General features: G+C 41.7%; 1 protein-coding gene across 1 annotated transcript in view; it reads left to right on the plus strand.

The window, feature by feature from the left end:
* The first annotated feature begins 684 nt into the window (after positions 1-684).
* The window catches only part of kif20ba (kinesin family member 20Ba), a 38,074-nt gene continuing 11,616 nt past the window's right edge, over positions 685-27,142 (plus strand). Inside the window, exons 1-27 of the mRNA XM_065007829.1 lie at positions 685-755; positions 1,081-1,279; positions 2,887-2,994; positions 3,102-3,240; positions 3,543-3,727; positions 3,836-3,878; positions 4,883-5,092; positions 5,285-5,396; positions 5,536-5,607; positions 5,717-5,863; positions 6,113-6,527; positions 6,828-6,967; positions 7,339-7,462; positions 7,754-7,934; positions 8,694-8,755; positions 8,905-9,024; positions 9,281-9,434; positions 10,086-10,629; positions 10,967-11,105; positions 14,430-14,552; positions 14,631-14,679; positions 16,896-17,021; positions 18,704-18,834; positions 19,184-19,339; positions 19,773-19,949; positions 22,926-23,078; positions 23,297-23,404. Coding sequence (XP_064863901.1) covers positions 1,082-1,279; positions 2,887-2,994; positions 3,102-3,240; positions 3,543-3,727; positions 3,836-3,878; positions 4,883-5,092; positions 5,285-5,396; positions 5,536-5,607; positions 5,717-5,863; positions 6,113-6,527; positions 6,828-6,967; positions 7,339-7,462; positions 7,754-7,934; positions 8,694-8,755; positions 8,905-9,024; positions 9,281-9,434; positions 10,086-10,629; positions 10,967-11,105; positions 14,430-14,552; positions 14,631-14,679; positions 16,896-17,021; positions 18,704-18,834; positions 19,184-19,339; positions 19,773-19,949; positions 22,926-23,078; positions 23,297-23,404 — 4,116 coding nt within the window. The 5' untranslated portion in view covers positions 685-755; position 1,081. The remainder of the gene's footprint in view (positions 756-1,080; positions 1,280-2,886; positions 2,995-3,101; positions 3,241-3,542; positions 3,728-3,835; positions 3,879-4,882; positions 5,093-5,284; positions 5,397-5,535; positions 5,608-5,716; positions 5,864-6,112; positions 6,528-6,827; positions 6,968-7,338; positions 7,463-7,753; positions 7,935-8,693; positions 8,756-8,904; positions 9,025-9,280; positions 9,435-10,085; positions 10,630-10,966; positions 11,106-14,429; positions 14,553-14,630; positions 14,680-16,895; positions 17,022-18,703; positions 18,835-19,183; positions 19,340-19,772; positions 19,950-22,925; positions 23,079-23,296; positions 23,405-27,142) is intronic.

The following is a 27,142-nucleotide window of genomic DNA, read 5'->3' on the forward strand; positions in this document are numbered from 1 at the left end:
CATCCTGTACCTGTCCCGCAGGTGTGATGTTCGGATGTACCGATCCTGTGCAGGTGTGGTTACATTTGGTCTGTCACTGCGAGGACGATCAGCTGTCCGTCCTGTCTCCTTGTAGCGCTGTCTTAGGAGTCTCACAGTACATACATTGCAATTTATTGCCCTGGCCACATCTGCAGTCCTCATGCCTCCTTGCAGCATGCCTAAGGCACGTTAACACAGATGATCAGGGACCCTGGGCATCTTTATTTTGGTGTTTTTTTAGAGTCAGTAGAAAGGCCTCTTTAGAGTCCTATGGTTCATTGAACAAGCATGGGAAACAGTGTTTAAACCCTTTACAATGAAGATCTGTAAAGTTATTTGGATTTTTACAAATTATCTTTGAAAGACAGGGTCCTGAAAAAGGGACATTTTATTTTATGCTGCGTTTAGTAGTTATGGAATTCCAGCGCGTGTAGTGTTAAAACTCTACCCCCCCCCCATTTCTCCTTATATGGTTCCTTTCGATACCCCCACTTTTCCTGAGAGACGCGCTGAGAGATGACATATCAGTGGGTGGCAGCATAGAGACTGAGGGATGACGTCACAGTTGTAGCCTATGGAAAAAAACACTTTATTCGCCCCAATGAACTCTTCCGGTAAAAAAATAAAAATAATCCCTCTCTCCTGATTGGTCGAATTTAAAAATAAAACCGGGACAGTTTCGGTTGAAGAAGGATTTTTGATGCGATCAATATTTTGGGAATCCGTTCTCTCACGTAAGTAGAAAATAAAAAGCCTGCTTTTTTTGTATTTTTATCGTTATGCATGTTTCTTTATTCTGTTAGCGTTGCCATCTTCTGAATGTTGGTTTAGCCAAATTGACTTCGTCTCTTCCTCTCTCTGTTTTAGCTCATGTTAGCTGTAACACAGAGCTGTCAGTGCACATACCAAGCAGTTTAAGTTAATGCCAATATTTTTCTACTGTTTATTGTGCTGATTATTAGCATTAGTGTTGTGATCTGCTTAGTTCCATGTGGATGGTGCGCTTGCTGAACATCTTTACGTTAGCTGTCTCTCTCCCACAACATTTATTTTACACAGGATGATGGAATCGTGTTTTTACAACAAATTGGAAAGCGTGGAGCGGGAAGTTAACTTCGACGACTTGAAGAAAAACCTATTTTCTGAGTTTAATTCCATAGACTCCCAGGAGTCTTGCCTTGAAGAGCATGAACACTTGCAGGTGTACCTTCGCATTCGACCATTCACAACAACTGAGAGTGAAAATGGCGAATCGCAGGTAATTGAACTCAACACACACAACCCTTTAGCTTGAAATCCAGGCAGGGGTGTATTCATTAACCTTAGCACACAGAATAATCGATCATTTATAGATCGTGCCAAACACTTCGCAGGCTTCGGAATGGCGATGGTTACATAACGGGATTTAAATCGATTGTTTCATATCGGGATATACATTTTTACATGTATCGTTTTTACTGTCGCAATATTATGTTTGCGCTATTTGGCTGTACCAGCACCAAAACTCCAGTAATTCCCTTCATAGCTTGTACTCCATATTTTTAAATAGGGAGCCAATTTGTTTTCAGCGCTAATTTCCATTACGAATCAAAATGTGTTTCCTGATTGCTCTCTCTCTTGTCCCTCTGCATAGACATATGGCGAGCAATATGTTTGGAACAGCAAAACGAAATACACATTGAAACGTGAGAATTGTAATACATATCCTATTGGCACCAAGTGTCATGAAAATATATCTTCAGGTCCCTGACAATTCCCAGCCCTAGTGGAAACCATACAATTAAAATGAACTACAACTTCCGTTTAAGAACCCAACAGCTGAGACAAACTGGGCAAGTTCATGTTGAAGAGTATTTGAAATATATATCTGTTGCAAGATTTTACTTTAGTTAAAGTTTATATAAGGAAATCTGTCAATTTGAAATGAATTCATTAGTCCGACTCTATGGATTTCACATGACTGCAAGTGGCCACCATGGGTGGGAATAGACTAATCCACTGGGGAGCCAGCCCAGCCAATCAGAATATTATTTTTTCCAGGCGAGAGCTTTATTACAGACAGGAATACTCTGCCGCACCCCCCTCAGATGATCCCGCAGGTGAGGAAGATGTGTCGGTCCTGGGTTGGCGTGGTTACATGTGGTCTGTGGAGGTCCTGGGTTGGCGTGGTTACATGTGGTCTGTGGATGTGTCGGTCCTGGGTTGGCGTGGTTACATGTGGTCTGTGGATGTGTCGGTCCTGGGTTGGCGTGGTTAAACATGGGCTGTGGATGTGTCGGTCCTGGGTTGGCGTGGTTACATGTGGATGTGTCGGTCCTGGGTTGGCGTGGTTAAACATGGTCTGCAGTTGAGGCCGGTTGGACATACTGCCAAATTCCCTTAAAATGACATTGGAGGCGGCTTATGGTAGAGAAATAAACTAATTATCTGGCAACAACTCTGGTGGACATTCCCTGCAGTCATCATGCACACTCCCTCAACTTGAGACGTCTGTGGCGTTGTGACAAAACCACACATTTTTAGCGGCCTTTTATTGTCCCCAGCACAAGGTGCACCTGTAATGATCATGCTGTTTTAATCAGCTTCTTGATAATCCAGCCACCTGGCAAGGGTGAAATGCTCACTAACAGGGATATAAACAAATTAGTGCTCTCTTTCAGAGGTTTAAAAAAAAAAAATATGTGTATGGAAAATGTCTGCCGTCTTTTATTTCAGCTCATGAAACATGGGACCAACATTTTTGTTGAATATAGATACCCGTTACCTCACCACCGCGCACACACTTCCTGATTTTACAAGAGACTTGGAAACATAACTGTTGAGCTTTGACTATGACTTGCTGTCTTTTCCCTGTACACATCCAAGGACTGTGTTTCCATCGAGCTCCCGGACACTGTCCTCCTGAAGGCTCCAAGGACTTCGCTCTCAGCACGGCTCCATGACAAATCGGCTCAACGGTTTCAATTCTCACAGGTCAGTCAGCAGGGTTTGTTGGAGACACCCATGACTCTTTTTCTAGGAACAAAAAAAAAAAAACAGAAGGTTCTTCCAACCATGTTCTTTTTCAATTTTGTCCTCAGGTCTTAGGGCCAGAAACCACTCAGAGGGAGATGTTTGACAGCACAGTGAGAGGCCTCGTCAAGGAGGTTCTGGAAGGTGGAAATTCTCTCGTGTTCACGTATGGAGTGACCAATGCGGGAAAGACATTCACTTTTCTAGGTTTGATTTCTTGATTATTTGCAGAGTTGGACAGATGCAAACTGATGTGTTGGTGTAATATCCAACTTGTACCCAAGGTCCAACCTGAGTTAACGCAGATTAACTGTTAGGATTTTCACATTGCTGATATTCTATGTTGAGACTTAAATCCTCTGATGGTGCTTCTAGGTTTCTATCGCAATCAAAAACCTGTTGTCGGTATGAGCTGATACTGCTCTTTATGGTAAACTCCTGCTAACAAACCACTGAGACAAAGGGATTGAGAAATGAAGAGATCCTCAACACCTGTTGGTTTTTTTTAGGTCCAGAGGCCAATGGAGGGATCCTCCCCAGGTCTTTGAATGTCATCTTCAACAGCATTGAGGGGCGTGTTTACGACCAGATGACTATCAAGCCACAGCGATGCAGAGAGTTCATCAGGCTCACTAAAGACCAGCAGAGTGAAGAGGCCACTAACAAGAGAAATCTCTTCAGGCTCCTCAAGGAGGTACTGGGTTGGTTCATTGACCTGTAAAAAGCAATTGCATTACTCAACAGATTCTTTGTTTCTAGTCATTTATATTAAATTATGTCCCTTATTGCTCTTCTCCCATAGAGTGATAACCAGAAAAGCTTCACCAATAAGACAACCCTGGAAGGCAAGGAAATGTATTATTTTATATGCCATTCAGCAGATGCTTTTTATCCAAAGTGACTTAGTCAAGAGTTCATACAATTTTTACATATTTTTTTTATTTTTTATTTATTTCATTATTTAACCAGGTAGGCTAGTTGAGAACAAGTTCTCATTTACAACTGCGACCTGGCCAGTTGGTCGGTCCTGGGAATTGAACCCACTATCCTGGCATTGCAGGATTCTACTTTGTGATAATTTTACTCGAACATGCGCCTAAATATATTGCTATGCAGTCTGTATTTCTATTTAGCACTAGTGCTAAAGGATTCTAACTTTATTACTTCCAAATATTTTTCATTGTGATCCTACATTTCTTTATGCACTCCTATGTTTATCAACTTGGTCGCACACTAGCTCCTTTAAAAAAAAGGTTGCCGTAGAGACCCATGCATTGTCAACACCATGCTCCCTGTGTAGGGTGCCGTCTTTCGGCCGGGACGTTAAACGGGTGTCCTGACTCTCTGCGGTCATTAAAATTAAAAGATCCCCTGGCACTTATCGTAAGAGTAGGGGTGTTAACCCCTGGTGTCCTGGCTCTCTGCGGTCATTAAAGATCCCCTGGCACTTATCGTAAGAGTAGGGGTGTTAACCCGGTGTCCTGGCTAAATTCCATATCTGTCCATCAAACCATTACGGTCAACTAATAATCCCCAGTTTACAATTGGCTCATTCATTCCCCCCTCATCTCCCCTGTAACTATTCCCCAGGTCGTTGCTGTAAATGAGAATGTGTTCTCAGTCAACTTACCTGGTAAAATAACAGATAAATAAATAAATAATTGACATGAGACCAAATGATTTATGTTGTTCCACGATGCGATGAGTCCTGACCTGCATTTAGACATGATTGTCACATCCCACATGTCCATCTCTCCGGTACTTTGGCATATCATTAGCCATTTACAGTAGACTTCTATCCAACCAGAGGTTTGTAACAGGTTAACACCACCACCTGTTTCTCTGACAGGGTCCACACTAAGTGACATCGAGGGGACTGTGACGGAACCACGTTTCAGTCTGGTTGTTGAAGCGCACACCAAGTTCTCCATCTGGGTGTCCTTCTGTGAAATCTACAACGAGAACATTCACGACCTGCTGGAGCCCGTTCCGACCGGAGCCCAGAAGAGATCAACGCTGCGGCTATCACAGGATGTCAAAGGCAACTCCTTTGTAAAAGGTAACGGCTGCAGATCGTGTCACATTTGACCTTTTTTTTGTAGTCTTTTTATATTTATCCAGTGAGACTTAGTCAGGCGTGTGTTTGACGTCCGGGTGGTCCCAGGAATCGAACACACAATCTTGTCGTTGTAAGCACCACGCTCTACCGACTGAACCGGAGATGACCGAATGTTCCTGTGTGTAATTTCAGATCTGAAGTGGATACAAGTGAACAACGCGGAGGAAGCCTACAAGGTGATGAAACTAGGAAAGAAGAACCAGAGCTTCGCCAGCACAAAGCTCAACCTCCTCTCGAGCCGGAGGTGATTATTAAGCACGTCAATCATTCCCTTTTTTTGAATATTTCCAGTCTTTTTTTGGGGCTGGTAATAACTTGCATGAGCCGAGTTCACACAGTAGCTTGACCGCTGTGCTATTATAGAAATCTGTTCCTATGCTCAGCCACAGCATATTTTCTGTTCGTATCCTGCGGCTGGAAGATGCTAGGATTCCTCGTGTGAACTCTATCAGCGAGTAAGTGAAATGGATATTTGTTTTATTCATTTGGACAAAAACGATATCCTTAGAAGCCCTATGCAGTACCTGGTGTGTGTGTATTAAGGCAGGGTTTGTTTATGTTCAGGCTGTCCTTGTGTGACCTGGCTGGGTCTGAGAGGTGCGCTAAAACTCAGAATAAAGGGGAGCGTTTGAAAGAGGCTGGAAACATCAACACTTCCCTGATGACACTGGGCAAGTGCATCAACACGTTACGGCAAAGCCAGCAATCCAAGTGAGCCTTGAATGTCTGCTTTCAGAAAAATATTTGATGGTTATGCAATTATACATTTTACAAAGTGGGGGGGTTTACTAATCTGTAGCTTGGAATTGTTGATGTTCTGACCTGATGAGGACCACAGTGGAAATAAGTCAAACTTCTTATTCTGCCAGTCACATTTTTCGATGTACTGGATGTATAGATCTTATTATTATTATTTTTCTTTTTACTGACAAATGTTATCAATCAAACCCTTGTTGCTAGGCTACCACAGCACGTCCCCTTCAGGGAGAGCAAGCTGACCCACTACCTCCAGGGCTTCTTCTGTGGCCGGGGCAAAGCCTGCATGATAGTCAACGTCAACCAGTGTGCCTCCATGTACGACGAGACGCTCAATGTGCTAAAGTTCTCCGCCGTGGCTCAGAAGGTGGTGGTGCTGACCACCAAGACCGTCCCCCACCTCGCCACCAAGAGGTCGGCCCGGGAACTGTCCATGATCATCAACAACGCAGACAGGAAGTACCTGTTGGGTCAGAAGAGAAGGAGCTCCCTGGTTGGCTGGGAGACCAGTCTGGAGGACGTGCAGGAGCATGACGACACGGAAGAGGAGAGCGTGATGGAGACCATGCAGGAAGTAGACTATGATGAAAAGGTTCTCATCAATAAAGACACTTATGAGGTAAGTCTCTCCCCCAACTAATTCTGTGGCTATTTTTATTTGCTTCTTACACAGAAATTCCAATTGGCTCACCAATGCTAAAAGAAAACTACATTTCCAGGCCCTGATTTGATTGTTGAGACATTAAGATTTAGCCCTGTTAATAGTAAATGGACCAGAGTTTTGCTCTCATCAGGTGAAATGGTCAACTCTGGAGCCCTAGTTAATGTCAAATTCATCTCCGGTTAACCTAGAACTAAAGTGTCACGTAATGCTCAATGACGTCTGTCCACAAGAGGTGAATGTCTGTCAACCCTTCAGAGCCAGCTACTCCAGTTGACGGAGCTCCGGGAACAGCTCCAGAAAGAGAGGTCTGAAAACATTGCTTTGGAATCCCGGATCCGTGACGAGGTCACCAAGGAGTTCTCGGAGTTCTTCTCTGAAATGCAGACAGATTACAAGTGAGCCCTTCTGTGCCTTGTTTCAGTCATTTTGTTTTTGGTTGCTTAAATTTTTTGGGGGGGGTTTGAGTGTTTTTCTTCCAACTGAGGTACTCAACACTTTACATAGTAGCTTTTTAAAGGTAAATGTTTTTTATGTCTTTTGATACATAACTGAATAAGATCTAGCTATAATATTTGGGGTGGCAGTTAGCCTAGTGGTTAGTGTTGGACTTGTAACCGAGCTGACAAGGTACAAATCTGTCGTTCTGCCCCTGAACAAGGCAGTTAACCCACTGTTCTTAGGCCGTCATTGAAAATAAGAATTTATTCTTAACTGACTTGCCTAGTTAAATAAAGGTCAAAAATATCTATCTATCTGTGTCTTACAGGGAGCGTCTGGCCAAAGAGGAGGAGAATGTCGAGGAGAGAGCAGAGAAGCGTCTAGAGATCCTGAGAAATCTTCTGAACATTAACACCAGTCAAGAGGAGTTGGACAGAGTAGAGCGAGCCACAGTAATGCATCCTGCTTAGATGATGTTGGACATTAACAGTGTCAACCTTCATGATGTAGCCATGTCTCGTCCTTTACCTTGGTGTTCAAACTGCGGTGACAAAAGAGAACCTAACTCGTCTTTTCTTACTAGTGCTGTCTTTGCTGATGGCTACTTTATTGAGGAATAATGTATTCACTATGAGAGAGATATGTGCTTGTCTCACCTAGCTATCTTAAGATGAATGCACTAATTGTAAGTGTCTCTGGATAATAGCATCTCCAAAATGACTCGTATGTCTTCTCTGCTGTAGGAGGACAGCTCACCATTGGGAGAGATGTTCGACTCCATGTGCAGTGACCTGGCGGGCATAAAGAAGGCGGCTTTGGAGGCCAAGACATGTCTGGTGGTCACCCAACCCAGTGGCGAAACCATCTCCAATCTGGAAAAGAGAGTGGATGATCTCTTGGCGCAGCTCACTGTCAAAACCAATGGTAGCCAACTGATAACCAGTTGCCTCGTTTTAAAAAAAAAAAAAAAACCCACAAGGGTTCACATAAAAAAAATGTTTGCCCAAGCATTACACCTATTTACAATAAAGCCGTGTTCATAGCCAAGTGGGACGGTTTGTATTTATCACATACCACTTGGGGGAAAATCCACTTGAATGGCCCTCCAACTGGTAACACCTAGTGGGGAAACTATGATTCATCCCAGAGCTCTGTCTTCTCACACTTGCTGACCTCTGACATCACCTACTAAGAAAATCACCTTGGTAACAGCATTTTTAAATGCAACAACAAAACATTTTTTTTTTAATTCAAAAGTTAGCTGCTTTGTAACTCATTTGTTTATAAACATGATCGCTGTACTTTTAGTTGATGGTTGACGCAGCTTGTTGGCCATTTTAGCCAATCGGCTTTCAACAAGTTCAGATCATTACCCACTTTCCCACTTGGTTAAGAACGCACCGTAAGCAAAGGCTTGAGCAGTTGAATATTTGAATGTGGTGTGTAATGCTAAGGCAAGAACTAAAATGGGACACCCCTTTTGTTTCCCCCGGGAACAGGATTATGAAACACTGGTGTAGCCTATCCCTTTCACATACGCTGTATCTCTTTTAGCAATAACCTGTTAATCACCGGTCTTCACTATCCATCAACTACTGCGCCGGATGGGTTTGACTAATCCCATAAGTGGCTGTCATGGAACGCACACAATGTTTCCCTTCGGTGTCTTCTGTTAAATTTCAGAACTAGAAAATTGTTGCAAACAAGCGCGGCAATCGAACGAACAGCTTGAAGAGGCTAGAAAGGTATTGTGCAATTTTGTTTTTGGTTCTTTTCCAGCAATTGGGGCTTATTGTTTTGGGTTGTCTGTTCTACATAAAACCAAATTCCGCTAGGTTTTAGTTCACGGTTAACAGAGTAGTTCTGACAGACTTTTTTCTCTCTCTCTTTTTAGACTCTTGAGTCTCAGGAGCTGAAATTCTCCTACTTCCTGGAGATGTGTCGCGAGAAGGATGAGATGATCACCACGCTTCAGAACACCGTAGACCAACAGGTCCAAGCCACCATCAAGAATGTATGTAGATGTTTTTTAAAGTGGCGCTTAGATCTGACTAGCTAATGAACAGCCGCCTGTTTCATACTTAGTCTTTCTCCTTTACATCTCCCATTTATACTGAACTGGTGCCTATTTCCCATCCTTATGTCACATTATAAATGCTCATATCCAGAATGTGATTTTTCTTCTTTTTTTTTCTAATATACATTTATTTTATTCCAGCTTGAGTAGGCCATGCTTGACCTCTAACATTTGTTGGGTTTTTCTTTGACAGAAGGCTACATTTGACGGCATCAAAAATGAGATCCTGCAACTGAAGAGCAGCTGCTCTTGCTCCAGAGGGGAGAGGCCCAGCTCTCGCGCAGAGAGCCGCAAACGGCTGGTGGACCTCCAGGCCAACCTGGAGGACCAGCCCCCCAGCAAGAAAGGTACAGGGTGGGCTCCGAGCACTGCCGGGAAGCCCCTCCCACCGTTTGTTGGGGTGAGAGCAGGGGGTAGAGAGAACACAGCCAAAGGTCGCAAAAATATCCGCTTAAAGAGGCGACTGTCTGCGCTCAAGAACTAATGCTGCCCAAAGTCTCAGACACCGGAGCACTTTTCATCATGTTTTTCCTATGTATCCATGTTTGTGTTCCCCAGTTCTGGCTTGATGTTTTTTAAGTGGTTGTATTCCTTATGATTTTGATTATGAATAAAGCTTTTGTTGTTGCTGTGCTCTGATATTATCCAAATGTTGTATAGCATTGGTAGGACTTATTGTCTCATTGGTGGAGAGACACCACTTCATATCCTGGGAAATGGTCTTCACTAACCAAACACTCACTATATTGACATGGTTATTAAAAGTGATTTTTTTTTTTCATTTTTTTTTTTTTCACATTGTTTGCTGACCATAATTGCAACGTGTCCAGTTTCGCTATTTAACTGTCTGTCTCATTCCACTGGCTAATGCTTAAGGAGCACACTAAATTTAGTTTGACACTGAGCATCAAGTCGGCATAAAATAAAATCCACACCATACCTCAAAAGCTTTGCATCACCTTCAAAGATAATTCAACAAGTGTCCATGTCTTTGTTAGGGTTCCTGGGGAGAGGAGAGGAGGAGATGGACAGATTGCGCAGGGAGCTGGTGGAGGTACAAAAGGACAGTGGGCTTCTCCGAGACAAGCTGACAGAACAGAAAAGAGAATTCCCAAAGACCCTAGAGGAGAGTGAGAAAAGGCCAGAAATGGAGGCTAAAGCCATGGACCACAGCGAGAACTCTGTAGCTGAAGTCGTGACGTTGAAGGGAAAGATGGCTGCACTGGAGGAGAAGCAGTGCACCCACCAAACGGAGAGGGAGGCGGTCGTAACCGTGTCCCAGTCGGATAACGACGAGTTCATGTCCCAAACGGAGAGAGTGGCAGAGTTAGAGAAGACGCTGTTTGAGAAGGAGGCGCAGGTGTCAGGCCTGCAGAGGAGCCTGAGGGAGGCGCAGGACATGCGGGAGGATGAGGAGACCGCTACGGTGCAGGAGTCTCGTAAGAGGGAGGTGGAGAGGAGGCGGGAGTTGCTGGCTGTGGCTGAAGAGGCCATCACTCAGAAGAACGCTGAGCTGGAGAGGAGAGAGCAGGTCATCACCAGGTTAGTGGGCTGGCTGGTACCTTTCACTCTGGCTACTGGGGAGGCCTACGTGCCAATCCCAAATCATAACCTACGCCCTATGCACGTGTGGCAATCCGAGAGGATTTGATTGGTATAAGCAATATGGTGAAATATCTGCCTAGCCTATCAGGGAGCAAGGTGTAGCTATTACAAGATTGATTACGCTTGTCCTCTCATATCTCCACGAGTGCGTAGTGCACAGGGGCCGATTTGGGATTGGCCTAAATGGTTATTCCTTTTCACTGCTCCTCCTTACTGGTAAAACCTCTCTAATGTAGCTGCTGTTTGAGTTTACCTCTCGTGTTCATGACCACAGATTGAAGGAGACGGCTAAACTTGACTCCGACAAAGTGAAGAGTTTGAGCCTGGACCTTGAGAGGAAAGACGACGACACTTCTGATCTCAAAGAGAAGCTGTCCGACTCTAAGAAACAGATCCAGCAAGTTCAAATAGAGGTAAAAGCTGATTTGATATGTATTTATGCAACAGATACTATCATAGTAGGTCCATAATTACAATCACTAATAACATCAATCACTATTAATAATGTATGAATCACAATAACGTATGAATCACTATTAATAACGTATGAACCACTGTACTAACTGATCTCTCCCTATAATAATATATGAATCACTATTAATAATGTATGAATCACTATTAATAATGTATGAATCACTAATGTATGAATCACTATTAATAACGTGTGAATCACTAATAATATATGAATCACTATTAATAATGTATGAATCACTATTAATAATGTATGAATCACTATTAATAATGTATGAATCACTATTAATAATGTATGAATCACTATTAATAATGTATGAATCACTAACGTGTGAATCACTAATAATATATGAATCACTATTAATAATGTATGAATCACTATTAATAATGTATGAATCACTATTAATAATGTATGAATCACTATTAATAATATATGAATCACTATACTAACATCTCTCCCTATAATCAATTAATAATATGAATCATCTAATAATATATGAATATTAATAATGTATGAATCACTATTAATAATGTATGAATCACTATTAATAATGTATGAATCACTATTAATAATGTATGAATCACTATTAATAACGTATGAATCACTAACGTGTGAATCACTATTAATAACGTATGAATCACTATACTAACATCTCTCCCTATAATAATATATGAATCACTATTAATAACGTATGAATCACTAACGTGTGAATCACTATTCTATCACTATTAATGACGTATGAATCACTATTAATAACGTATGAATCACTATACTAACATCTCTCCCTATAATAATATATGAATCACTATTAATAACGTATGAATCACTAATGTGTGAATCACTATTAATAACGTATGAATCACTATTAATAATGTATGAATCTAACGGTATAATAATGTATGAATCACACTAACATCTCTCCCTATAATAATATATGAATCACTATTAATAATAACATATGAATCACTATTAATAATGTATGAATCACTATTAATAATGTATGAATCACTATTAATAACGTATGAATCACTATTAATAATGTATGAATCACTATTAATAACGTATGAATCACTAACGTGTGAATCACTATTAATAATGTATGAATCACTATTAATAATGTATGAATCACTAACGTGTGAATCACTATTAATAACGTATGAATCACTATTAATAATGTATGAATCACTATTAATAATGTATGAATCACTATTAATAACGTATGAATCACTATTAATAACGTATGAATCACTAACGTGTGAATCACTATTAATAATGTATGAATCACTATTAATAATGTATGAATCACTAACGTGTGAATCACTATTAATAACGTATGAATCACTAACGTGTGAATCACTATTAATAATGTATGAATCACTATTGATAATGTATGAATCACTAACGTGTGAATCACTATTAATAATGTATGAATCACTATTAATAACATATGAATCACTATTAATAATATATGAATCACTGTACTAACATCTCTCCCTATAATAATGTATGAATCACTATTAATAATGTATGAATCACTATTAATAATATATGAATCACTATTAATAATATATGAATCACTATTAATAACGTATGAATCACTATTAATAACGTATGAATCACTATTAATAATGTATGAATCACTATTAATAACGTATGAATCACTATTAATAATGTATGAATCACTAACGTGTGAATCACTATTAATAATGTATGAATCACTATTAATAATGTATGAATCACTAATGTGTGAATCACTATTAATAACGTATGAACCACTGTACTAACATCTCTCCCTATAATAATATATGAACCACTATTAATAATGTATGAACCACTATTAATAATGTATGAATCACTATTAATAATGTATGAATCACTATTAATAATGTATGAACCACTATACTAACATCTCTCCCTATAATAATATATGAATCACTATTAATAATATATGAATCACTATTAATAATATATGAATCACTATTAATAATGTATGAATCACTATTAATAACGTATGAATCACTATTAATAATATATGAATCACTAATGTGTGAATCACTATTAATAACGTATGAATCACTAACGTGTGAATCACTATTAATAATGTATGAATCACTAACGTGTGAATCACTATTAATAACGTATGAATCACTAACGTGTGAATCACTATTAATAATGTATGAATCACTATTAATAATGTATGAATCACTATTAATAATGTATGAACCACTATACTAACATCTCTCCCTATAATAATATATGAATCACTATTAATAATATATGAATCACTATTAATAATATATGAATCACTATTAATAATATATGAATCACTATTAATAATGTATGAATCACTATTAATAACGTATGAATCACTATTAATAATAATAATCACTAATGTGTGAATCACTATTAATAACGAATCACTAATGAATCACTATTAATAATGTATGAATCACTAATGAATCACTATTAATAACGTATGAATCACTATTAATAACGTATATGAATCACTATTAATAACGTATGAATCACTGAATACTATTAATAACATCTAACATGTGAATCCCTATAATAACGTATGAATCACTATTAATAACGTATGAACCACTATTAATAATAATATATGAATCCACTAATAATATATGAATCACTAATGTGTGAATCACTATTAATAACGTATGAATCACTATTAATAATGTATGAATCACTATTAATAATGTATGAATCACTATTAATAATATATGAATCACTAACGTGTGAATCACTATTAATAACGTATGAATCACTATTAATAACGTATGAATCACTATTAATAACGTATGAATCACTAACGTATGAATCACTATTAATAATGTATGAATCACTATACTAACATCTCTCCCTATAATAATGTATGAATCCTATAATAATGTATGAATCACTATTAATAACGTATGAATCACTAACGTATGAATCACTATTAATAATATATGAATCACTATTAATAATATATGAATCACTAACGTATGAATCACTATTAATAATGTATGAATCACTAACGTGTGAATCACTATTAATAATGTATGAATCACTATTGATAATGTATGAATCACTATTAATAATGTATGAATCACTATACTAACATCTCTCCCTATAATAATATATGAATCACTATTAATAATGTATGAATCACTATTAATAATGTATGAATCATACTAACATCTCTCCCTATAATAATATATGAATCACTATTGATAACATATCGCTCCTTTTTGTTTTCCTACCCAAGATCATCTCCATGCGAGAAGAGGCGAAATCTCTCAAACTTAAACTGCAGGACTTGGAGAAAGTGAAGAAACGGCAGCAGACAGACTTGGCTAATAAAGACAGGACCATACAGCAACTGAAAACAGTATGTTGTTTAAATCTTGGTTGTTTTACTTTAAATGTGTCCTTGTTGTTGACCGGAGTTTGATCTTTCTCTTTCCAGGAACAGTCTGCTGACGAGAACCTCAAGCTCAATCCCAACGCCTGTAAAGGTACACAAAGCCTGCTGATCCATACTGTTCTGCTCTGTATTTCTGTGTGCCATACATAGGCTGTGTTCTTGCCTACTACTTAGTAAAATGACATACGGTGTATTTATTGTCCTACATACTCTGTGGAACACACTGTTTAGTTCAAATGTATGCAGTAAGCAACAAATATCAACACACTGAGAATGTATAATCTAATACTAGACTCCCCCACACTGAGAATGTGTAATCTAACACTAGACTCCCCCATACTGAGAATGTGTAATCTAACACTAGACTCCCCCCATACTGAGAATGTATAATCTAATACTAGACTCCCCCACACTGAGAATGTGTAATCTAATACTAGACTCCCCCATACTGAGAATATATACTCTAATACTAGACTCCCCCATACTGAGAATGTGTAATCTAATACTAGACTCAAACATACTGAGAATGTGTAATCTAATACTAGACTCCCCCACACTGAGAATGTATAATCTAATACTAGACTCCCCCACACTGAGAATGTGTAATCTAACACTAGACTCCCCCATACTGAGAATGTGTAATCTAACACTAGACTCCCCCCATACTGAGAATGTATAATCTAACACTAGACTCCCCCACACTGAGAATGTATAATCTAATACTAGACTCCCCCACACTGAGAATGTGTAATCTAATACTAGACTCCCCCCATAATGAGAATGTATAATCTAATACTAGACTCCCCCACACTGAGAATGTATAATCTAATACTAGACTCCCCCACACTGAGAATGTGTAATCTAATACTAGACTCCCCATTACTGAGAATGTATAATCTAATACTAGACTCCCCCACACTGAGAATGTGTAATCTAATACTAGACTCCCCCATACTGAGAATATATACTCTAATACTAGACTCCCCCATACTGAGAATGTGTAATCTAATACTAGACTCAAACATACTGAGAATGTGTAATCTAATACTAGACTCCTCCCCCGCCCCCACACTGAGAATGTATAATCTAATACTAGACCCCCCCACACTGGGAATGTGTAATCTAATACTAGACTCCCCCACACACTGGGAATGTGTAATCTAATACTAGACTCCCCCCCCACACACACTGAGAATGTATAATCTAATACTAGACTCCACCACACTGAGAATGTAAAAGCTGAATTTTCTAAATATTATTCTATAAAAAACTTTTTTTTCACAAATCCAAAATGGCTACTGTTTAGAACACAAACAAGGGTATTGGGACACGACCATAGTGCTGACATTACCATATGCTGTTAGACTGGCTTCTCTCTGTCCTGTAATCATGGAGTTGGGCTGCTCGTCTCTCTGTCCTGTAATCATGGAGTTGGGCTGCTCTTCTCTCTGTCCTGTAATCATGGAGTTGGGCTGCTCTTCTCTCTGTCCTGTAATCATGGAGTTGGGCTGCTCTTCTCTCTGTCCTGTAATCATGGAGTTGGGCTGCTCTTCTCTCTGTCCTGTAATCATGGAGTTGGGCTGCTCTTCTCTCTGTCCTGTAATCATGGAGTTGGGCTGCTCGTCTCTCTGTCCTGTAATCATGGAGTTGGGCTGCTCTTCTCTCTGTCCTGTAATCATGGAGTTGGGCTGCTGCTCTCTCTGTCCTGTAATCATGGAGTTGGGCTGCTCTTCTCTCTGTCCTGTAATCATGGAGTTGGGCTGCTCTTCTCTCTGTCCTGTAATCATGGAGTTGGGCTGCTCTTCTCTCTGTCCTGTAATCATGGAGTTGGGCTGCTCTTCTCTCTGTCCTGTAATCATGGAGTTGGGCTGCTCTTCTCTCTGTCCTGTAATCATGGAGTTGGGCTGCTCGTCTCTCTGTCCTGTAATCATGGAGTTGGGCTGCTCTTCTCTCTGTCCTGTAATCATGGAGTTGGGCTGCTCTTCTCTCTGTCCTGTAATCATGGAGTTGGGCTGCTCTTCTCTCTGTCCTGTAATCATGGAGTTGGGCTGCTCTTCTGTCTGTCCTGTAATCATGGAGTTGGGCTGCTCTTCTCTATTTTTAATTTAATTGTAACCTTTTATTTAACCAGGCAAGTCAGCTAAGAACAAATTCTTATTTATTTAGTGACGCCTCTTGCATTGAGATGCAGTGCCTTAGACCGCTGCACCACTCAGGAGACATAAAATGTATCTCTGTCTTGTATTCATGGGGTTAGGCTGCTCTTATCTCTGTCGTGTATTCATGGGGTTCTTTGTGCTTCCCCAGACCTTCAGGCTAAGGAGCGTATGATGGAGGACATGCGTCTGGCTCTGATTGAACAGGAGGATACCCAGACCCAACAGGAGCAGGTGCTAGAGGCCAAACTGGATGAGATTGACGCCCTCATTGAAGGTGGGATTATTTCAAGATGTAGTTTTCCATGATGGTGTATATTTGGTGTTTTAAGTTTATTTATTAGTTGGCTTTTCATAGCCGATCATTCAGAGATTAGAGACAGTAGGTGCGTTAGAGAGTCCAAATCAGCAGATCTGGGACAAGGTAGCACATCCTATGAACAGGTCAGGGTTCCATAGCCGCAGGAAGAACAATTGAAACTGGAGCAGCAGCACGACCAGGTGGACTGGGGACAGCAATGAGTCATCCGGCCAGGTAGTCCTGAGGCATGGTCCTAGGGCTGTGTGTGTGTGAGTGAGGGAGGGAGGGAGATCCTAAAACGGAACCTTGAGGAACACTGAAATTTACAGTTGATTTGTCAGAACCAGGCCAGAACTTGTCCGTGTAGACCAATTTGGGTTTCCAATCTCTCCAAAAGAATGTGGTGATCGATGGTATCAAAAGCAGCACTAAGGTCTAGGAGCACGAGGGCAGATGCAGAGCCTTGGTTTGACGCCATTAAAAGGTCATTTACCACCTTCACGAGTGCAGTCTCAGTGCTATGATTGTGTCTGCTGCTGAAAAACATCCCTACAGCATGATGCTGCCACCACCATGCTTCACCGGAGGGAGGGTGCCAGGTTTCCGCCAGACGTGATGCTTGGCATTCAGATCAATGAGTTAAATCTTGGTTTCATCAGACCAGAGAATCTTGTTTCCCATGGTCTGAGTCCTTTAGGTGCTTTTTGGCAAACTCCAAGTGGGCTGTCATGTGCCTTACTGAGGAGTGAATTCCATCTGACCACTCTACCATAAAGGCCTGATTGGTGGAGTGCTGCAGAGATGGTTGTCCTTCTGGCATCTCCACAGATGAACTCAGAGTGACCACTGTGTTCTTGGGGACCTTCAATGCTGCAGAAATTGTTTGCTACCTTTCCCCAAATCTGTGCCTCGACACAATACTGTCTCGGAGCTCTAAGGATAATTCCTTCGACCTCATTACTTGTTTTTTTGCACTGACATGCACTATCAACTGTGGGACCTTATATAGACAGGTGTGTGCATTTCCAAATCATGTCCAATCAATTGAATTTACCACAGGTGGACTCCAATCACAGTTGTAGAAACACCTCAAGGACGATCAATGGAAACAGGATGCACCTGTGCTCAATTTAAAGTCTCATTGCAAATGGTCTGAATACTTATGTAAATCAAGCATTTTTGTTTTTGTTTTTTTAATGAATTTGCAAAAAAAATCTAAACCGTTTTTCGGTTTGTCATGATGGGGTATTGTGATGTCATGATGGGGTATTGTGATGTCATGATGGGGTATTGTGTGTAGATTGATGAGGAACATTTTGTATTTATTTAATCCATTTTAGAATTAAGGCTGTAACGTCACAAAATGTGGAAAAAGGGGGAAGGGGTCTGAATACTTTTCCAATGCACTGTGTATATATATATGTGTATGTATATATATATATATATACTGTCTGCGCTGGTTTCAACTGAGATTGACATAGTCTTGAATGGATTGGTGCTTTTCTCACAGCTAAAGGAAGTGGTGCAACTCAATATTAGGAAGGTGTTCCTAATGTTCGTATACTCAGTATATACAAAACATAGAATGGTAGGTACAACTGAACATGGTGATAGTACTCAAGTGGTCTTGTTGTTTTTTTGTCCCCCCCCCCCAACAGAGGTGGATAAACTGAAAGGACTGTTACGCTACCAAGACAGTGGGAAAGACACTGGAGCCCTGAGAGACAGCCAATCGGACGAGGCCAAGCTAGCCATACAGGAAGCAGTTCAGGCTCAAGTGACCTTGAAGGTGGACATCTCAATATGTGACTCACCACCTGGATTTGGTCTTATGTAGCAACATTTGAAATAGTGTTTTTAAAAAAATATATATATTATATTGGATAAAAGTAGAGATTCAGAGCTACAAAATGGTATATCATACACTGTATTTTTGAGGAACAACGAAAAAGTAATTCTGCTTTGAAAGATGAACTTCACTCTCCTATGAAGTCGCGACATACGCCTAGTTTCCTGAAACGAGTCACACATGTAGTTGTTGATAGTGTGTATTTTCTCCGTTTATTTTTTTTTTTACCTTGGATTCGTCAGTACGTGTAAGTGTACTTCCAAGTATAAGTAATCATGTGTGTTTCTAGCTGTGTACTGAGAAACACCAAGCTGACAAGAGGAAGTGGCTCGAAGAGAAGACTGTTCTGATCCGGCTGGCCAAGGAGGCCGAGGAGAAGAGGAACCAGGAGATGAGGAAGTTTGCAGACGGCCGTAAGCGTCACGCCAAGCAGCAAGCCCAAGTGGTAAAACAACTCCCCCCCCTGGGGACCCACAGCCGTTCCACGTATTAACTAATTCCACAGTTATCAAACCTGATTCAACTAATCATCAAGCCCAAGTGGTAAAACAACCCCCCCCCCCCCCCGGGGACCCCCAGCCGTTCCACATATGAACTAATTCCACAGTTATCAAACCTGATTCAACTAATCATCAAGCCCTTTACAAGGTGAATCAGGTGAGCTAGTTCAACAACATTGTGAAACGTCTGGGGATCCCCTAGGAGAGGTTTTCCTTGGAATAAAAGCTACAATACCCTCTACAGACAGAGCCTACAAAGGCTGCTATTTACACAGATCAGATCTTCTATAATTGGTTAAAGATAATTGGTTTAAAAGGTCAGAATTGGGCTGCCTGTGTAAAACGCAGCCTAAGAAACCACTGTCTGTTACCCTGTAGGAAGGTCTGGTGGCCCAGCTCAGTGAGAAGGAGCAGGACCTACTGAAGTGGAGGAAAGAGAGGGACTCCCTGGTGACAGCTCTGGAGGTCCAGCTAACCAAACTCCTCTCCAGCAACGCAGACAAGGATGAACAGATAGCCAGTCTCCGCTGCCATGCCTCCTCTCAGCCAGCAGAGGTCAGTTCAAACACACACGTTGGACTGTTTAGTCGGTTGGGACTTGTCAGACTATTTTCCTTTGGAACAAATGAGCTCTGTTAACTCACCCAGTCCCAAAACCCCAACAGAAATGGGCTTTTCATTTATCTGACTGCCATTTATCTCCATGTCCAGCCCTTATATTAAGTGTTAAGTGTTGTTTTCAGGGCAAGCAGGGCTACAAGTAGAACACATAATTTGACAAACCGTTGCATTCATGTTTTAAAAAATAAATAAAAATCAAATCAAATGTATTTATAAAGCCCTTCGTACATCAGCTGATGTCTCAAAGTGCTGTACAGAAACCCAGCCTAAAACCCCAAACAGAGAGAGAGAAAGAGAGAATTAGAGAGAGCATACTTAAATTCACACAGGACACCGGATAAGTTCTCCAAATATAACAGACTGACCCTAGGCCCCCCGACACATAAACTACTGCAGCATAAATACTGGAGGCTGAAACAGGAGGGGTCAGGTGACACTGTGGCCCCATCCGATGACACCCCCGGACAGGGCCAAACAGGAAGGATATAACAGACTGACCCTAGCCCCCCGACACATAAACTACTGCAGCATAAATACTGGAGGCTGAGACAGGAGGGGTCAGGTGACACTGTGGCCCCATCCGATGACACCCCCGGACAGGGCCAAACAGGAAGGATATAACAGACTGACCCTAGCCCCCCGACACATAAACTACTGCAGCATAAATACTGGAGGCTGAGACAGGAGGGGTCAGGTGACACTGTGGCCCCATCCGATGACACCCCCGGACAGGGCCAAACAGGAAGGACAGGGCCAAACAGGAAGGATATAACACTGTGGATCCGATGACACCCGGACAGGGCCAAACAGGAAGGATATAACAGACTGACCCTAGGCCCCCCGACACATAAACTACTGCAGCATAAATACTGGAGGCTGAGACAGGAGGGGTCAGGAGACACTGTGGCCCCATAATTTTAAAAATGTAATTAAAAAATAAGGACTGCCAAAGCAGAATACCTAATAAAATGTATTTGTATTTATGGGGGTCCAACAAATTTAAGGCAGTTTTAAAAACATTTACAATACATTCATAACAGATTTCACAATATATTAAGTGTAGATTTCACAATATATTAAGTGTAGATTTCACAATATATTAAGTGTAGATTTCACAATATATTAAGTGTAGATTTCACAATATATTAAGTGTAGATTTCACAATATATTAAGTGTAGATTTCACAATATATTAAGTGTAGATTTCACAATATATTAAGTGTAGATTTCACAATATATTAAGTGTAGATTTCACAATATATTAAGTGTTAAGCCCTCAGTCTACTACCACATATCTATAACACCATATTCATGTGTACATGTGTGTATAGTGCATATGTTATCTTGTGTTTCTATACGTGTCTATGTGTGTGTGTGTGTCATTAATATTTTCTACATTGTAGAATAATAGTGAAGACATCGACACTATAAAATAACACATATGGAATCATGTAGTAACCAAAAAAGTGTTCTACAATGTAGAAAATACTCAAATTAAGTAAAAACCCTGGAATGAGTAGGTATTCTAAAACTTTTGACTGGTCCTGTATGTGGCAGGGTCTACTAGGTTGCGAGTTCAAACCCCCGAGCTGACAAGGTACAAATCTGTCGTTCTGCCCCTGAACAGGCAGTTAACCCACTGTTCCCAGGCCGTCATTGAAAATAAGAATTTGTTCTTAACTGACTTGCCTGGTTAAATAAAGGTAAAAAAAAAAAAAAAATTCACATGTTATCCAGATACTGACTGTTAGCACTTGGTGGTCTATAGCAGCTTCCCACCAGAATGGGCTTTAGGTGAGGCAGAGGAACCTGTAGCCAACATTACTTCAACAGTATTTAATATGAATGCTGTAAATACAAAAGTAGTTTTCTCACTGGGAAATGAATATCCAACACAGGAAGTTGGTGCCACCTTAACTGGGGACGATGGGCTCTTGGTAATGGCTGGAGAGGAATCTGTGGAATGGTATCAAACACGTGGTTTCCATGGTTTCCATTCCATTCACTCCATTCCAGCCATTATTATGAGCAGCCTCCACTGATATCCAACTAGTCAGTGACAACTGTGTGGAGTTTGGAGTCTTTGGCAGCAAACTGTGTGAAGTTATAACAGCATAATAGACATTATGTCCTGGGGATTTCTTATGGATCGTCTATGTGTAGCTTGTGAGCGTCGTAAGAGCTAATCAAGTTACATGTGTTCGTGAGACTTTCAGCTTCTCATTATCAATAGTTTGTAGCTCTAACCATTCAGACTCTACAGACATTTTTGTATAAAAAAAGAAATAGACCCGACCCCCTTTGCGGGATCTGCCGTTGTCGCAAACACCGCTCAGCCCTGTTAATCACACAGATGCAGAAGAAAGACACAAATCCAATGTTTTTAATCCAGAACGCATGATGTTTAGAAGGGGTTAGAAGACACGCCAGCGTTACGGTTGGAATAGTTGGGGTTGGGTGCAGGGTTCTTGGTCATTTCAATTTTAAATTATTTGTATTTTTGACCTTAACCTTATTGAAAGATGTTGCACTTATTTTATGCGCGTTGAAATGCGCTCTACAAATGAATTATTTTTTAGATTATTATTATTATTATCAATTATTTTGAATTTTAAATAAAAAAGGGACACAACCTCTGTATAGGGTCACTGTTCACTTTCAGTGACCTTTTGTGGTACTGTAGCATGATAAAAACACCATGTTGGACCATGTTGATAGATAGAATTATTGGTCCCCTGTTTCCTTACTGGTGTATTCCCCCCCAGAGGGACCATGTTGATAGATAGCATTATTGGTCCCCTGTTTCCTTACTGTTGTATACCCCCCCCCCCCCTCCCCAGAGGGACCATGTTGATAGATAGCATTATTGGTCTGCTGTTTCCTTACTGTTGTATACTCCCCCCTCCCCCAGGGGGACCATGGCCAGGTGGAGGTAGTGGAGCTGCAGGGCCTTCTGTCTGACAGAGACACTGAGATTCTTAACCTGAAGGAACAACTGAAAACTGCATTCAAAGCCAGCAGCGACGCCTCTGTTCCTACTAAACACAGAGAGACAGCCAATCAGGTGAGGGAGCAGTCCTCCTTCATAACGAATAAAATCTTAAGTTTATTGGTCTCGTGCACAGGATACACGATCCTGTAAACAGTACAGTGAAACGCTTACTTGCAAGCTCTCCTCAACAGTGCAGTACACATTATCCAAAAATATAACATTGTATTCAATCCCCTATCCATATTGTAGTATGTTGGTCTTGTTAATACAATGGATGTTGTTCATGATAGCTCTCACAGACTGAAGCAGAGGAGTGCCCTTCCAAAGTCCGCGAGAGGACTCTCCATGACAACGGTCAACTAGTACGCGACGTAAAGACGTGGAAGAGGACCAGTCAGGTAATCTCCTTTAGACATCTCCTGCAATGTTTCAATCTCTCCGGTTTAACGCGTCTGTACGTAACAAAACGTCAATTTGGCATACAGGAAGTATGTCATCCGCCTGTTGCTCACGTCTGTTGCTCCACCTGTTGCTCACGTCCCTCCGACAAAATAGTAGCTATCGAGATGGAGTTCACTGAGGTTTTTTTTATTTTTTATGAGTGCATTTTACAAGTGGCTAGTTCGCATCAACTACTTTCGCTAAAACCACTGCAAATGTTTAGCCTGCAAACCTTGGTTTCGAGTTGCGACGTTCTGGCACGTCTGCCTCGTGGTTTGTTGGGAGTCACTGCTGTTGCCTAGGGGTTCCGGTTTCCAAGGCTAGGTTCTCATCTGCATGTCTGCCTCGTGGTTTGTTGGGAGTCACTGCTGTTGCCTAGGGGTTCCGGTTTCCAAGGCTAGGTTCTCATCTGCATGTCTGCCTCGTGGTTTGTTGGGAGTCACTGCTGTTGCCTAGGGGTTCCGGTTTCCAAGGCTAGGTTCTCATCTGCATGTCTGCCTCGTGGTTTGTTGGGAGTCACTGCTGTTGCCTAGGGGTTCCGGTTTCCAAGGCTAGGTTCTCATCTGCATGTCTGCCTCGTGGTTTGTTGGGTTAACCCAACTGACTAGGCACTCCTGTTGGTTAACCCAACTGTCTAGACACTCCTGTAGGTTAACCCAACTGACTAGGCACTCCTGTTGGTTAACCCAACTGACTAGTAGGTTAACCCAACTGACTAGGCACTCCTGTTGGTTAACCCAACTGACTAGTAGGTTAACCCAACTGACTAGGCACTCCTGTTGGTTAACCCAACTGACTAGGAGGTTAACCCAACTGACTAGGCACTCCTGTAGGTTAACCCAACTGACTAGTAGGTTAACCCAACTGACTAGGCACTCCTGTTGGTTAACCCAACTGTCTAGACACTCCTGTAGGTTAACCCAACTGACTAGGCACTCCTGTTGGTTAACCCAACTGACTAGTAGGTTAACCCAACTGACTAGGCACTCCTGTTGGTTAACCCAACTGACTAGTAGGTTAACCCAACTGACTAGGCACTCCTGTTGGTTAACCCAACTGACTAGGAGGTTAACCCAACTGACTAGGCACTCCTGTAGGTTAACCCAACTGACTAGTAGGTTAACCCAACTGACTAGGCACTCCTGTTGGTTAACCCAACTGACTAGACACTCCTGTAGGTTAACCCAACTGACTAGTAGGTTAACCCAACTGACTAGTCACTCCTGTAGGTTAACCCAACTGACTAGTAGGTTAACCCAACTGACTAGACGCTCCTGTAGGTTAGCCCAACTGACTAGTCACTCCTGTAGGTTAACCCAACTGACTAGTAGGTTAACCCAACTGACTAGACACTCCTGTAGGTTAGCCCAACTGACTAGGCACTCCTGTAGGTTAACCCAACTGACTAGGCACTCCTGTAGGTTAACCCAACTGACTAGGCACTCCTGTAGGTTAACCCAACTGACTAGGCACTCCTGTAGGTTAACCCAACTGACTAGGCACTCCTGTAGGTTAACCCAACTGACTAGGCACTCCTGTAGGTTAACCCAACTGACTAGTAGGTTAACCCAACTGACTAGGCACTCCTGTTGGTTAACCCAACTGACTAGACACTCCTGTAGGTTAACCCAACTGACTAGTAGGTTAACCCAACTGACTAGTCACTCCTGTAGGTTAACCCAACTGACTAGTAGGTTAACCCAACTGACTAGACGCTCCTGTAGTTTAGCCCAACTGACTAGTCACTCCTGTAGGTTAACCCAACTGACTAGTAGGTTAACCCAACTGACTAGACACTCCTGTAGGTTAGCCCAACTGACTAGGCACTCCTGTAGGTTAGCCCAACTGACTAGGCACTCCTGTAGGTTAACCCAACTGACTAGGCACTCCTGTAGGTTAACCCAACTGACTAGTAGGTTAACCCAACTGACTAGACGCTCCTGTAGGTTAGCCCAACTGACTAGACACTCCTGTAGTTTAGCCCAACTGACTAGTCACTCCTGTAGGTTAACCCAACTGACTAGTAGGTTAACCCAACTGACTAGACACTCCTGTAGGTTAGCCCAACTGACTAGGCACTCCTGTAGGTTAGCCCAACTGACTAGACACTCCTGTAGGTTAACCCAACTGACTAGACACTCCTGTAGGTTAACCCAACTGACTAGACGCTCCTGTAGGTTAGCCCAACTGACTAGACACTCCTGTAGGTTAGCCCAACTGACTAGACACTCCTGTAGGTTAACCCAACTGACTAGACACTCCTGTAGGTTAACCCAACTGACTAGACACTCCTGTAGGTTAACCCAACTGACTAGACGCTCCTGTAGGTTAACCCAACTGACTAGACGCTCCTGTAGGTTAGCCCAACTGACTAGTCACTCCTGTAGGTTAGCCCAACTGACTAGTCACTCCTGTAGGTTAACCCAACTGACTAGGCACTCCTGTAGGTTAACCCAACTGACTAGTAGGTTAACCCAACTGACTAGACGCTCCTGTAGGTTAACCCAACTGACTAGACGATCCTGTAGGTTAACCCAACTGACTAGGCACTCCTTTAGGTTAACCCAACTGACTAGACAATCCTGTAGGTTAACCCAACTGACTAGGCACTCCTGGAGGTTAGCCCAACTGACTAGTCACTCCTGTAGGTTAACCCAACTGACTAGGCACTCCTGTAGGTTAACCCAACTGACTAGTAGGTTAACCCAACTGACTAGACGCTCCTGTAGGTTAGCCCAACTGACTAGACACTCCTGTAGGTTAACCCAACTGACTAGGCACTCCTGGAGGTTAACCCAACTGACTAGACACTCCTTTAGGTTAACCCAACTGACTAGACAATCCTGTAGGTTAACCCAACTGACTAGGAGGTTAACCCAACTGACTAGTCACTCCTGTAGGTTAACCCAACTGACTAGACACTCCTGTAGGTTAGCCCAACTGACTAGTCACTCCTGTAGGTTAACCCAACTGACTAGGCACTCCTGTAGGTTAACCCAACTGACTAGTAGGTTAACCCAACTGACTAGACGCTCCTGTAGGTTAACCCAACTGACTAGACGATCCTGTAGGTTAACCCAACTGACTAGGCACTCCTTTAGGTTAACCCAACTGACTAGACAATCCTGTAGGTTAACCCAACTGACTAGGAGGTTAACCCAACTGACTAGGCACTCCTGGAGGTTAACCCAACTGACTAGACACTCCTTTAGGTTAACCCAACTGACTAGACAATCCTGTAGGTTAACCCAACTGACTAGGAGGTTAACCCAACTGACTAGTCACTCCTGTAGGTTAACCCAACTGACTAGACACTCCTGTAGGTTAACCCAACTGACTAGGCACTCCTGTAGGTTAACCCAACTGACTAGGCACTCCTGTAGGTTAACCCAACTGACTAGGCACTCCTGTAGGTTAACCCAACTGACTAGGCACTCCTGTAGGTTAGCCCAACTGACTAGTCACTCCTGTAGGTTAACCCAACTGACTAGGCACTCCTGTAGGTTAACCCAACTGACTAGTAGGTTAACCCAACTGACTAGACGCTCCTGTAGGTTAGCCCAACTGACTAGACACTCCTGTAGGTTAACCCAACTGACTAGGCACTCCTGTTGGTTAACCCAACTGACTAGTAGGTTAACCCAACTGACTAGACGCTCCTGTAGGTTAACCCAACTGACTAGACGCTCCTGTAG

Source organism: Oncorhynchus nerka, linkage group LG23 (assembly GCF_034236695.1).
Source record: "Oncorhynchus nerka isolate Pitt River linkage group LG23, Oner_Uvic_2.0, whole genome shotgun sequence".
NCBI classification, from domain to species: Eukaryota; Metazoa; Chordata; class Actinopteri; order Salmoniformes; family Salmonidae; genus Oncorhynchus; species Oncorhynchus nerka.